Source organism: Kogia breviceps, chromosome 11 (assembly GCF_026419965.1).
Source record: "Kogia breviceps isolate mKogBre1 chromosome 11, mKogBre1 haplotype 1, whole genome shotgun sequence".
Taxonomy (NCBI): domain Eukaryota; kingdom Metazoa; phylum Chordata; class Mammalia; order Artiodactyla; family Physeteridae; genus Kogia; species Kogia breviceps.
Genome location: NC_081320.1, coordinates 63,257,202 through 63,270,820, shown reverse-complemented (window position 1 = coordinate 63,270,820; position 13,619 = coordinate 63,257,202). Strand labels below are relative to the sequence as shown.

Below are 13,619 nucleotides of genomic sequence, written 5' to 3'. Positions count from 1 at the left end.
TCACTCAGGCTCATTCACAACAGCAGTCCTGGCTGTCATCAAAAAGTGATCTAATTAAACTGTCAGACAACCTGCCCATCTCCTGTGACCTACAGGGACTTGGTTATTGGAGGTTTGAGGAGGTGGCTCTGGGTTAAGCCAGAAAGGAAGAGAAATCAGTGATAGAGACTGTGGGCTGTGGCGGGGTGAGGTTGTGTGGGTGGGCGCAGGGGGAGGCTCTGGGGGAGGGGGGTGCTGGATGTGGAACAGTCATCCTGATTGTGCCAAGAAGGTCAGTGAGCAGGTTTGCCTGGACAGGGGAGCCCAAGGACACCTTGGGCTGACAGCTCTGCATTGCTGTGCCCCTAGATGGATCTGAAAACAAAAACAGAAATCCAAGGTCGGGAGAGCTTAGCCTGAAGAGCCTCTGATCCGTTGCTCTTGATTTGCTCTCAGGTCCTTTCCCTTGTCAGGCTCAGTAGGTGTACAAATAACACTGTTCCAAAAGCTGACCCAGAGAAGTTTCCGTGTGTTCAGGACATCGATGGTTTCCGGTGCTGCAGTGGGTAGCTCAACACGCTTAAAATCACAGGAGGACAACTGCGTGTGTTTTTCTTCCTCCTGAAAGCCAGTTAGCTGAAAATCCACACAGAAGCAATGCAAGTCTTTCAAAACATTAGCAACAAATTGGTGGCTTCCGATGGCCAAGAAGTGTCTGTGCATCCCAAGTCCTGCCTGCCCCACTCCTGCCCAAGTGTCCCCAGCACATCCAGCCTCCTGACTGATTTGTCAGCCTATTCCCGGGTGGGTGACAGTCGCTGGAGCAGCTGCCCCTAACCTGTGGGAGGTGGATCCTGGGGGTTTTGGATCAAACAAATGGGTCAGCAAACTTTTTCTATAGGAGGCCCAATAATAAATTTTAGGTTTTGTGGGGTTAAGAGGTGAAATGAGAATATTATTGTTACATAGGTACTTTATATAGGTACTTATAAAACGGTTGCCATGAAATTTTTATTAACTAAACTTAAAGTATAATAGTAATAACTGAGCGCAATTTTTTTTTTTAGTATAGGTCTACTATTGAAAAGAATGATTCTTTTTCTTTTGTTGGGGGTAATATTTTGCTTCATTTAGGTTTAGTGTCTGTGTTCCCTACCATCAAAATCTTCACTTATAAAAGCTAGTCCTAGGGCTTCCCTGGTGGCGCAGCGGTTGAGAATCCGCCTGCCGATGCAGGAGACACGGGTTCGTGCCCTGGTCCGGGAAGATCCCACATGCCGCGGAGCAACTAAGCCCGTGAGCCATGGCCACTAGGCCTGCGCGTCCGGAGCCTATGCTCCGCAATGGGAGAGGCCACAACAGTGAGAGGCCCGCATACCGCAAAAAAAAAAAAAAAAAAAAAAAAAAAAAAAAAAAAAAAAAAAAAAAAAGCTAGTCCTAGATCAGGGGCCAGATGTGCCCCATTGGGTGTTGTTGGCTGACCCTTAACCCAACAAAAGCAGTGTGCAAATCCATATGAGTTCTACCTATCTTTTTTTCTATAGACTAGATAATTAACATTTTCTGCATGTATATGTCATGCAAATAGATGTTGCTATGATTAAATAAAATGCAGACTAATTTAAAAGAATTATTATATTTAAAGTAGCACTTTATTTTTATGGATTTTCTTAATCAATAGATGCCATTACATGGGGAGCGGGTGGCATTTTTTGATGTCGTCAACAGATCATGCAAAAAACATATTATGTACAGAATTCTTGCCCTGGGTTTACATTAGGCTGTAAGACTCTCAAACTACTACCAGAGAAGCTGATATTTATCACCTATATGCCTAGTTTCTTAAGAGAGGTAGTGCTGGTTTTAAAACCAACCTCGGGGGCTTCCCTGGTGGTGCAGTGGTTGAGAGTCCGCCTGCCTATGCAGGGTACACGGGTTCGTGCCCTGGTCCGGGAAGATCCCACATACCATGGAGCGGCTGGGCCCGTGAGCCATGGCCAGTGAGCCTGCGCGTCCGGAGCGTGTGCTCCGCAACGGGAGAGGCCACAACAGTGAGAGGCCCGCGTACCGACAAAACAAAACAAAACCAACCTCATGATGATGGTGACGACAAACAGGGCAGAGCGTCAGCTAAGGAATAACTGAATCATGCTTTCCTTAGTCGTTTTGTTTTGTCCCTTCCCTAGTGTGTTCACTCAGTGCAGGCTCAGGAGGCTCCAGAAGCAGTCTGCCCTCATCCTAAAGAATGAAGGTGCTGAGGGACCTGGCCCATGAAATCTCTTTGAGGGGCAGGCAAGTGAGATGGAAGCCAGTTGAGGAAGGGAAGAAACGCATAGGAAGTGAGCAGCTCCTGTGGTCGGGCTATGCTGGGAGATGGCACACATGTAACCTCATTTTATCTCTTCTGAATTAGCCCATTCTGCTGGTCGGCCATAGCTAGGAACTTCCCTGTTCAGACTTTCTGGTTGCAGGGCAGAGTAGGGGTGGCTGCTAGCCAAGTGTCTGATAATCCTTCATTGTTGGGCTGTTTTTAAAACAATATATATTTATATATATAGAACAGGGCTTCACGATTTTGAAAGATGCCAATGTATAGAAAGCTTTTCCAGTCATCAGAGCCATTTCGCCAGGCTTTTTTTTTTTTTTTTTCCCCTGAGTACCCTTGGATGCCCCTAGGAGGAGAAAGTGCCCCTGCATCCAGACATATGGCCTGGACTAAGAACAACTGGAGACTTAAATTGTGGCGAGTGTGGATCTTCTGATTCTGTTATCTATGGATTAAGGGCCATCTGGGGTTAAAAAAAAAAAAAAGAAAAGAAAAAGATGCTTTTCTCACAAATGTGAATTTATCCTTTAGAGACATGTCTGAGAAATGCTGACTCTTAAGAAAGCTGTCCTCGCTGGGAAAGTATGCTCTCAATTCTGGGAAACCACACAGTATCCGTGGACAGGAATCAGTGAACAGTGGCTATGATCTCTATGCTTCTTTTGTAGTTTTGGGCTTGCGGGACACTCTCCAAAGTTCTTACTTCCTCAAATTCTGTTCCTCCACTTAGGAAAAGTTAAGACTAGGTAGATCAGGGCAGATTGCCTTCTGTCTTATGTTCTGCACAAAAAGGATGTGTATCAGTATGCAAAACTGTGAGAACGTTATTAGTACAAACGGACTTAAAAAAAAATTGAGATAATTGATATCTAACATTGTATTAATTTCAGGTTACCACTTATATAGTTTCTATAAAAATACTCTGGGAGTTCCCTGGTGGTCTAGTGTTAGGACTCTGTGCTTTCACTGCCGTGGCCTGGGTTCAATCTCAGGTCAGGGAACTAAGATCTCACAAGCCATGTGCCGTGGCCAAAAAAATACCTCTATTAATAAACTTGCCACATGAACTAATTTTGAATCACTATATTTAAAAATGACACATGTTTAGAGCAACTTTTTTTCTTTTTTGAATATAAATTTATTTATTTATTTATTTATGGCTGCGTTGGGTCTTCGTTGCTGCGTGCTGGCTTCTCTCTAGTTGCAGCAAGCGGGGGCTACTCTTCGTTGCGGTGCGTGGGCTTCTCATTGCGGTGGCTTCTCTTGTTGTGGAGCACGGGCTCTAGGCACGTGGGCTTCAGTAGTTGTGGCATGTCAGCTCAGTAGCTGTGGCTCGTGGGCTCTAGAGCACGGGCTCTAGAGCACAGGCTCAGTAGTTGTGGCACACAGGCTTAGTTGCTCCGTGGCATGTGGGATCTTCCCAGACCAGGGCTCAAACCCGTGTCCCCTGCATTGGCAGGCGGATTCTTAACCACTGCACCACCAGGGAAGTCCCTAGAGCAACATTTAAAGAAGCACAAGTGTCCAGGTACAACTGATTACATTTATCACTAATCCCCTCCCTCCATTATGTAGCCAAGGAGTCCTTTTGCTGCAACACACCAGGCCGGTATTACTCAGGTACTCACTATTTTCCAAAAGTTCCTTTTTAGCTTTTTTTTTTTTAACCTCCTTGGCCTTGAAGATTCTGTTTCCTCTCTTCGTCCTTTGCCAGTGCTGTGGCTAAATCCCACTCATCTTTTAAGGGCCATCTTTGACCCAACATCCTTTCTCACCCACCTTCCTTCCCTCATTTAACTCTTCCTTCAAGTCTCGCATCAGATCACATTATATCTTCTTTATGCTTAGAACAATTGCTTTTATTTTGCACATATTTCATGCTGCTTTTTTCTTTTGCTTTCCCTTTCCCTTTCCCTCATACTTCTCACACCCCATCAACTCTCCCCCCCCCCACACATACACACAGAGATTCCAAATATCATGAGCATATTAAGTGAAAAGTTTAGGTATTACCTACAATTTTGTCCTACTGTTTTGTACTCTGAATACAGGCCTTTGATTTTGTTTTCCTTCATACATCCTATTTCTTTGCTAATCTCTTTCAAACCTTTTCTGTTGTTCTCTGTAATAAATTTACATCAAATACTGTGCTTAGCTTTATTCTTCAATATGTTCTCATCTCTGCCTACTGTTTCTCTCTGGCCCCCTCCCTCCACCTTGCTCCTTTTTTTTTTTTGCTTTTTTTGTTTTTTTGTTTTTTTGGTATAGATGGGTCTCTAAATCATATTATTGTTTTGAAAAAGACTAAAATTCTTTCTGGACTAGAACTTACCTTTTGTACATATCAGCATATTGAAACACATGAATATTTTTTAAAAAACACAACATTTGTGAAATGTAAAGAGAAAATACTTTTCTCACAGATGTAATTGCAATTACCAGTTCCCCAAATGTCATTCTATGCATCTAACTTCCACGGATCCCACAAACACTTGGGTAATCCCTAGTGCCGTATTTCCTGGCCATCTCGGGAAGCGGGTAAACTGCCACTCAGGCTAGTGGCACAAACAATTAGAAGGTAGTCCATTAACAATGCAGAGTGCATTTAAAAACTTACCCAAAAGTCAGAGAGATTAACTCAAGCTCATTAAAAAACGTGATTTTTCCAAGAAAATGAGAAGTCATCTTATATGCTCAGCGTGGGTCTGAACAGAAGCTGCTTGGCATGGTTATGAGGGAATATCCATGTCTTCTTGAATCAGACTCCTTCTTGGTCTTTTTCTTTGGGCAACAAAAGCCTTGCCAGCCAATAACAAGCTTTATTGATGTGTGAGTTATTCTGGCCCTCAGAACAGATGTTGCATCACAGGAGACCATCATTCAAAGAGCAATTTTAAATACTTGAATTGTACCACAGAATCATAAATTATTAACGTGTGTCCATGTCGTGATTTGGAAATGTAAAGATGGGAAATGAGAGAAAAACACAGAACCAGAGAGAAACTGGAATGGTGAAATGCCAAAGTTACCCAAACAAAAAAAGGAGCATACCATTATGAGAAAGAAATCATTACATGAAAAACCAAATGTTCCTCCATTGGAGTTTTTTCCTTTACTTACAGAATCATACTTTCAAAACTTAGCCCCACGAAAGAATTTCTTTCAACTGTGTGGATGTTTATATTATCTTGAACGTCTCTAGAAGAAAGTACAGACAAATTAGGTATTTATGTCAGCTCTACTCCATGTCACCTCCCCACAAGTAGTCTACTTGGCATGGTGTAGTCTTTAGCTGAGGTAATGTTTGAATAGCTATTGTTCTGAAGGATGAATGATGAACTCAATGTTTGGGAAGTGAATGGCATCTCATTTACCTTTAGTGTATCAGTTCTTCTTAACAATGGAATTGCAGACATGCAGTCTCTTCCCTCTCTGAAAGTCTTCTTAGCTAATTCAACTGTGCTGAGGTTCTAACAGACTCATTTATTATCCTTGCCTCCACAGTTGGTACCGGATCAATAGGACAAAGTCACTTAAGCTGACCTTTCATCTCCATACCAAACTTCTCCATTCACCTTACTTGGGCCTTCATCTTCCTCCATCGCAATCCCCTGCTCAAAGCTAGTTTCCTTCCTCTTGTTCTCCTTGGGTCACAGAAATTTTTATCATTGGTTTTTCTCCTCCTGACTGAAAGGATGAAGAAAGTCTCGGTTTTCTGTTTGTACCCCTCATCCTCTGAAACTTCCCTGTTGCGTCTGGTCTAACACGTAAATATAAAAGGAGTAAATTGCTTGGAACAAGTTGAGAAATGGGTGATATTCTCTAGTTTTCCCTCTCCCTCCCTCTCTCCTTCGTCCCTTAGCTCATTGCATCTCTTCTCTACCTCTTCCTTTTGGGTCTGTCCACATTCTTACAGTTTCACTATTGAAAATAAATTTGCCTTTTCTCTTGCTCTTTCAAAATACATCGTCATTAACACTTCAGTGTGAGTTTGTCAGGTGGTTTCTTTATGCTTAGGGCAGCATGGGAATTCTGGAGGGAAGAGGAGAGGATGGTGGAAGACAAAGGGGAGTTACAGGTGGGAGGTATGTAAGGTACTAAATAGTGAAGAAGGGGGAGACTTCCTGATTTGCTACAAGCTGGCTCTGTTGACAACTGTCTTGCTGAGGAGCCTGCTGACTTTCTCCAAACTGAGATTAGCTGGTCTTAAGGTAAAACCGAGGACACTTGCTGTTTGCCTTCCTACCTCTGCTCACCCAGAGCAACATGTGTGGAGGATACAGACTACACAGTGCATATTACAGGCCGAGAGCCTGTTGGGCAGGACAGCTATTGAGTAAAGAGTTGGTAACCACTCTTCAAACTTACAGTAAAATCTTTTGGAGAGATTGAATCTTGTGAACAGCTGGCAAGTGCTTAATACCTGTGTTCGATATTAACCTAGAAAGAGACAAACTGAGAGTGAGTGAAAAATGAAGCTGGCTATTTTAACAATTGCTAGAGTCTCAGCTTTCCAAATTCAAAATATTAATTTTGAGCTTTCAGAAAAACCTACCAGAAAATCCCATAATACACCTGAATCATACTAATGTTTTCTATTTTAAGGCTCTAACCAGGGTCTGGGAAGCTACTGATACTTTAGAGAAAGGAAACTTACTCTTCAGGCACAAAGATGTGCTAGTATGCCACAAGGCACACCTTTTTTTTTTTTTTTTTTTTTTTTTTTTTAAATTAACATCGTTATTGGAGTATAATTGCTTTTCAATGGTGTGTTAGTTTCTGCTTTACAACAAAGTGAATCAGCTATATATATACATATGTTCCCATATCTCTTCCCTCTTGCGTCTCCCTCCCTCCCACCCTCCCTATCCCACCCCACTAGGTGGTCACAAAGCACCGAGCTGATCTCCCTGTGCTATGCGGCTGCTTCCCAGTAGCTATCCACCCTATGTTTGGTAGTGTATATATGTCCATGCCACTCTCTCACTTTGTCACAGCTTACCCTTCCCCCTCCCCATATCCTCAAGTCCATTCTCTAGTAGGTCTCTGTCTTTATTCCCAACTTGCCCCTAGGTTCTTCATGACCTTTTTTTTTTTTTTTTTTTCTTAGATTCCATATATATGTGTTAGCTTACGGTATTTCTTTTTCTCTTTCTGACTTACTTCACTCTGTATGACAGACTCTAGGTCCATCCACCTCACTACAAATAACTCAATTTTGTTTCTTTTTATGGCTGAGTAATATTCCATTGTATATATGTGCCACAACTTCTTTATCTGTTCATCTATGGATGGACACTTAGGTTGCTTCCATATCCTGGCTACTGTAAATAGAGCTGCAATGAACATTTTGGTACATGACTCTTTTTGGATTATGGTTTTCTCAGGGTGTATGCCCAGTAGTGGGATTGCTGGGTCGTATGGTAGTTCTATTTGTAGTTTTTTTAGGAAACTCCATACTGTTCTCCATAGTGGCTGTATCAATTTACATTCCCACCAACAGTGCAAGAGTGTTCCCTTTTCTCCTCACCCTCTCCGGCATTTATTGTTTCTAGATTTTTTGATGATGGCCAATCTGACCAGTGTGAGATGATACCTCATTGTAGTTTTGATTTGCATTTCTCTAAGGATTAATGATGTTGAGCATTCTTTCATGTGTTTGTTGGCAATCTGTATATCTTCTTTGGAGAAATGTCTATATAGGTCTTCTGCCCATTTTTGGATTGGGTTGTTTGTTTTTTTGTTATTGAGCTGTATGAGCTGCTTGTAAATTTTGGAGATTAATCCTTTGTCAGTTGCTTCATTTGCAACTATTTTCTCCCATTCTGAGGGTTGTCTTTTGGTCTTGTTTATGGTATCCTTTGCTGTGCAAAAACTTTGAAGTTTCATTAGGTCCCATTTGTTTATTTTTGTTTTGATTTCCATTTCTCTAGGAGATGGGTCAAAAAGGATCTTGCTGTGATTTATGTCACAGAGTGTTCTGCCTATGTTTTCCTCTAAGAATTTGATAGTTTCTGGCCTTACATTTACGTTTTTAATCCATTTTGAACTTATTTTTGTGTATGGTGTTAGGGAGTGTTCTAATGTCATACTTTTACATGTAGCTGTCCAGTTTTCCCAGCATCACTTATTGAAGAGGCTGTCTTTTCTCCACTCTATATTCTTGCCTTCTTTATCAAAGATAAGGTGACCATATATGCATGGGTTGATATCTTGGCTTTCTATCCTGTTCCATTGATATATATTTCTGTTTTTGTGCCAGTACCATACTGTCTTGATTACTGTAGTTTTGTAGTATAGTCTGAAGTCCAGGAGCATGATTCCTCCAGCTCCATTTTTCGTTCTCAAGATTGCTTTGGCTATTCAGGGTCTTTTGTGTTTCCATACAGATTGTGAAATTTTTTGTTCTAGTTCTGTGAAAAATGCCAGTGGTAGTTTGATAGGGATTGCATTAAATCCATAGATTGCTTTGGGTAGTAGAGTCATTTTCACAATGTTGATTCTTCCAATCCACGAACATGGTATATCTCTCCATCTATTTGTATCATCTTTAATTTCTTTCATCAGTGTCTTATAATTTTCTACATACAGGTCTTTTGTCTGCTTAGGTAGGTTTATTCCTAGATATTTTATTCTTTTTGTTGCAGTTGTAAATGGGAGTGTTTTCATAATTTCACTTTCAGATTTTTCATCATTAGTGTATAGGAATGCCAGAGATTTCTGTGCATTAATTTTGTATCCTGCTACTTTACCAAATTCATTGATTAGCTCTAGTAGTTTTCTGGTAGCATCTTTAGGATTCTCTTTGTATAGTATCATGTCATCTGCAAATAGTGACAGCTTTACTTCTACTTTTCCAATTTGTATTCCTTTTATTTCTTTTTCTTCTCTGATTGCTGTGGCTGGAACTTCCAAAGCTGTGTTGAATAATAGTGGTGAGGGTGGGCAACCTTGTCTTGTTCCTGATCTTAGTGGAAATGGTTTCAGTTTTTCACTATTGAGAACGATGCTGGCTGTGGGTTTGTCATATATGGCCTTTATTATGTTGAGGAAAGTTCCCTCTATGCCTACTTTCTGCAGGGTATTTATCATAAATGGATGTTGAATTTTGTCAAAAGCTTTCTCTGCATTGATTGAGATGATCATATGTTTTTTCTCCTTCAATTTTTTAATATGGTGTATCACATTGATTGATTTGCATATTTTGAAGAATCCTTGCATTCCTGGAATAAACCCCACTTGATCATGGTGTATGATTCTTTTAATGTGTTGTTGGATTCTGTTTGCTAGTATTTTGTTGAGGATCTTTGCATCTATGTTCATCAGTGATATTAGCCTGTAGTTTTCTTTCTTTGTGACATCTTTGTCTGGTTTTGGTATCAGGGTGATGGTGACCTCGTAGAATGAGTTTGGGAGTGTTCCACCCTCTGCTATCTTTTGGAAGAGTTTGAGAAGGATAGGTGTTAGCTCTTCTCTAAATGTTTGATAGAATTCACCTGTGAAGCCATCTGGTCCTGGGCTTTTGTTTGTTGGAAGATTTTTTTTTTTTTTTTTTTGCCGTATGCGGGCCTCTCATTGCTATGGCCCCTCCTGCTGCGGAGCACAGGCTCTGGACACACAGGCTCAGCGGCCATGGCTCACGGGCCCAGCCACTCCGCGGCATGTGAGATCCTCCCAGACTGGGGCACGAACCCGCGTCCCCTGCGTCGGCAGGCAGACTCCCACCACTGCACCACCAGATAAGCCCTTGTTGGAAGATTTTTAATCACAGTTTCAATTTCACTGCTTATGATTGGTCTGTTCATGTTTTCTGTTTCTTCCTAGTTTAGTCTCAGAAGGTTGTGTTTTTCTAAGAATTTGTCCATTTCTTCCCAGTTGTCCATTTTATTGGCATAGAGTTGCTTGTAGTAATCTCTCATGGTCCTTTGTATTTCTGCAGTGTCAGTTGTTACTTTTCCATTTTCATTTCTAATTCTGTTGATTTGGCTCTTCTCCCTTTTTTTCTTGATGGGTCTGGCTAATAGTTTATCAATTTTGTTTAACATCTCAAAGAAGCAGCTTTTAGTTTTATTGATCTTTGCTATAGTTTCCTTCATTTCTTTTTCATTTATTTCTGATCTGATCTTTATGATTTCTTTCCTTCTGCTAATTTTGGTTTTTTTTGTTGTTGTTGTTCTTCTTTCTCTAATTGCTTTAGGTGTATGGGTAGGTTGTTTATTCAAGATGTTACCTGTTTCTTAAGGTAGGATTGTATTGCTATGAACTTCCCTCTTAGAACTTCTTTTGCTGCATCCCATAGGTTTTGGGTTATTGTGTCTCCATTGTATTTGTTTCTAGGTATTTTTAAATTTTCTCTTTGATTTATTCAGTGATCACTTTGTTATTAAGTAGTGTATTGTTTAGCCTTCATGTGTTTGTATTTTTTACAGAGCTTTTTCTGTAATTGATATCTAGTCTCATTGCGTTGTGGTTGGAAAAGATACTTGATACGATTTCAGTTTTCTTAAATTTACCAAGGCTTGATTTGTGACCCAAGATATGATCTATCCTTGAGAATGTTCCATGAGCACTTGAGAAGATTGTGTATTGTTTTTTTTTTTTTTTTGGATGGAATGTCCTATAAGTATCAATTAAGTCCATCTTGTTTAAAGCTTGTTCTTCCTTATTTATTTTCATTTTGGATGATCTGTCCACTGGTGAAAGTGGGGTGTTAAAGTCCCCTACTATGATTGTGTTACTGTTGATTTCCCCTTTTATGGCTGTTAGTATTTGCCTTATGTATTGAGGTGCTCCTATGTTGGGTGCATAAATATTTACAATTGTTATAGCTTCTTCTTGGATCGATCCCTTGATCATTATGTAGTGTCCTTCTTTGTCTCTTGTAATAGTCTTTATTTTGAAGTCAATTTTGTCTGATGTGAGAATTGCTATCCAGCTTTCTTTTGATTTCCGTTTGCATGGAATATCTTTTTCCATCCCCTCACTTTCAGTCTGTATGTGTCCCTAGGTCTGAAGTGGGTCTCTTGTAGACAGCATATATATGGGTCTTGTTTTTGTATCCATTCAGTGAGTCTGTGTTTTTTGGTGGGAGCATTTAATCCATTTACATTTAAGGTAATTATAGATATGTATGTTCCTATTCCCCTTTTCTTAATTGTTTTGGGTTTGTTATTGTAGGTCTTTTCCTTCTCTTGTGTTTCTTGCCTAGAGAAGTTCCTTTAGCATTTGTTGTAAAGCTGGTTTGGTGGTGCTGAATTCTTTTAGCTTTTGCTTGTCTGTAAAGCTTTTAATTTCTCTGTCAAGTCTGAATGAGATCCTTGCTGAGTAGAGTAATCTTGGTTGTAGGTTTTTCTCCTTCATCACTTTACATATGTCCTGCCACTCCCTTCTGGCTTGCAGAGTTTCTGCTGCAAGATCAGCTGTTGACCTTATGGGGATTTCCTTGTGTGTTATTTGTTGTTTTTCTCTTGCTGCTTTTAATATGTTTTCTTTGTATTTAACTTTTGATAGTTTAATATGTGCCTTGGTGTTTTTATCCTTGGATTTATCCTGTATGGGACTCTCTGTGCTTCCTGGACTTGATTAACTATTTCCTTTCCCATATTAGGGATGTTTTCAACTATAATCTTTTCAAATATTTTCTCAGTACCTTTCTTTTTCTCTTCTTCTCTGGGACCCCTGTAATTTGAATGTTGGGCGTTTAATGTTAATGTTATCTTTAAAAAAAGATAAATTAACATGATCCAAAAGCAACTTGCAACTAGACAACAGAATTTTCCTAAATCATCCCCTGTTTCCAATCTCCACATTCTCTTTGAAGAACTGCCTCTTCTCCAAGTGATTCTGTTGAGATTAGGGCATGAGTTCCATATCCTTTGACCCCAGAGTATGTATGTGACCTAAGCTGGGCCCATCAGACTCTCTCCTGGCAAGAAGTTGAAGGTTGGTTACAGGTGAGTCCTCTGATACCATCACTTTCAAGTGATAGTCCACATATTTCTATAACTGAGATTTCCAGAGCTATATTGGATCATTCCCAAGGTCTGTGTGTCTTCCTGGGTTCCCCAGGAAGCAGAGCCTGAGATAAAGGCTGGCTTGCAGTTAATATATTTGATAATATGTGTTCAGAGAGTTTGGGACAGGTGGAATGAAACAGAGATGGAAAAAAGATAGTCAGTGCAAAAATGAGTTATTGTACTGTATTGAGTTGTCCACCACTACTAGTGACTGGTCTTTAATGCCAAGGACTTGACTTAGGAGATTTTCAAAATGAGTATCAGAACTATTGCTCTGAATGGGGAAAATGGGAGGCATTTATCCACAGAGTACTATTTCCTGTTGGTGGAAGGTATCCCCATGGTGTTAACTCCACTCTGACTTGCACACTTGTGGGTACCCAGCTAGTTCCTACTGGGCATCACTTACAGTGGTATAGAAGAAGCCCCCGGACTAGGAATGAGAGGTACACAAGGCCAGAGTAGCTGCTATACAGTTGTAGTTAAGCTGCATTAAGCTGGTTGAAATTTGGGTGGAACTTGCTTCCACAGCAGTAGTGAAAAAGATTTTCAAGTTGACCCATGAGAGTTGTCTGACACACTGTTCTTCAGCATTTCCCGGGCTCCTGTGGGTTACTCAGAATCCTTCCAGTTACTTCCCACTCCCATTTCCCTTTTCTCTGTGTGCCTTACCTCAGACAAAGTTGGTCTTAGTTGCCTGCAAGCTAAGGAACCTTCACCAGTGCACTCATCATTGTGAAAGATCGTGTGTCTTTTGGGTTTATGATTCTAAAGTAGACTTTAGTGTCTTGTTCTCTGCTTCTGTCTTCAGAAAGCCAATGCATTCTCCCTACAGGTTCCCTGTAATGGTTCTCAGATGTTTTGCTCCTTCTTGGTTCCCAGTGATCCACACAGAACCCATCTTGGTCAGTTCTTCCTTTAATTATTTCAACAGCCCTTGAGATCGTCTCCCTTTGTTTTTCATTTGTGGGAAAGATCTGTTAACGTGCTTTTGTTAAGAATTTGTTGTGTCATTTACTTTAAAAATTTTCACACTGAAAAATAAATTGTTTTGTGTAGAGACCTGAGTGAACACAAGCATATACAGCTGTTTAAATACTGGCACACTCAAGATACAGCCAACTTTCAGAACCCTCCAAGTTATGTTGTGTTGCCCTTTGTAGTTACCTCTCCTTCTACTTCCTATCCCTACCAACCACTGATCAGTTTCTATTTCTATAATTTTGCCTTTTCCAAAATGTCATATCAGTGCAACCATATGTTATGGAACTTCTTTCATACAGTATCATGCATTTGAG

The 13,619-nt window shown here is 40.5% G+C and overlaps 1 protein-coding gene across 2 annotated transcripts in view; it reads right to left on the bottom strand.

The window, feature by feature from the left end:
* The window catches only part of FSHR (follicle stimulating hormone receptor), a 179,794-nt gene that overhangs the window by 17,996 nt on the left and 148,179 nt on the right, over positions 1–13,619 (bottom strand). The window contains exons 5-6 of one of the 2 annotated variants that reach the window (XM_067006939.1): positions 6,674–6,745; positions 5,426–5,503 (exon numbers count right to left, since the gene is read on the bottom strand). In XM_067006939.1, coding sequence (XP_066863040.1) covers positions 5,426–5,503; positions 6,674–6,745 — 150 coding nt within the window. The remainder of the gene's footprint in view (positions 1–5,425; positions 5,504–6,673; positions 6,746–13,619) is intronic. The other variant, XM_059079132.2, reaches the window with a different exon arrangement.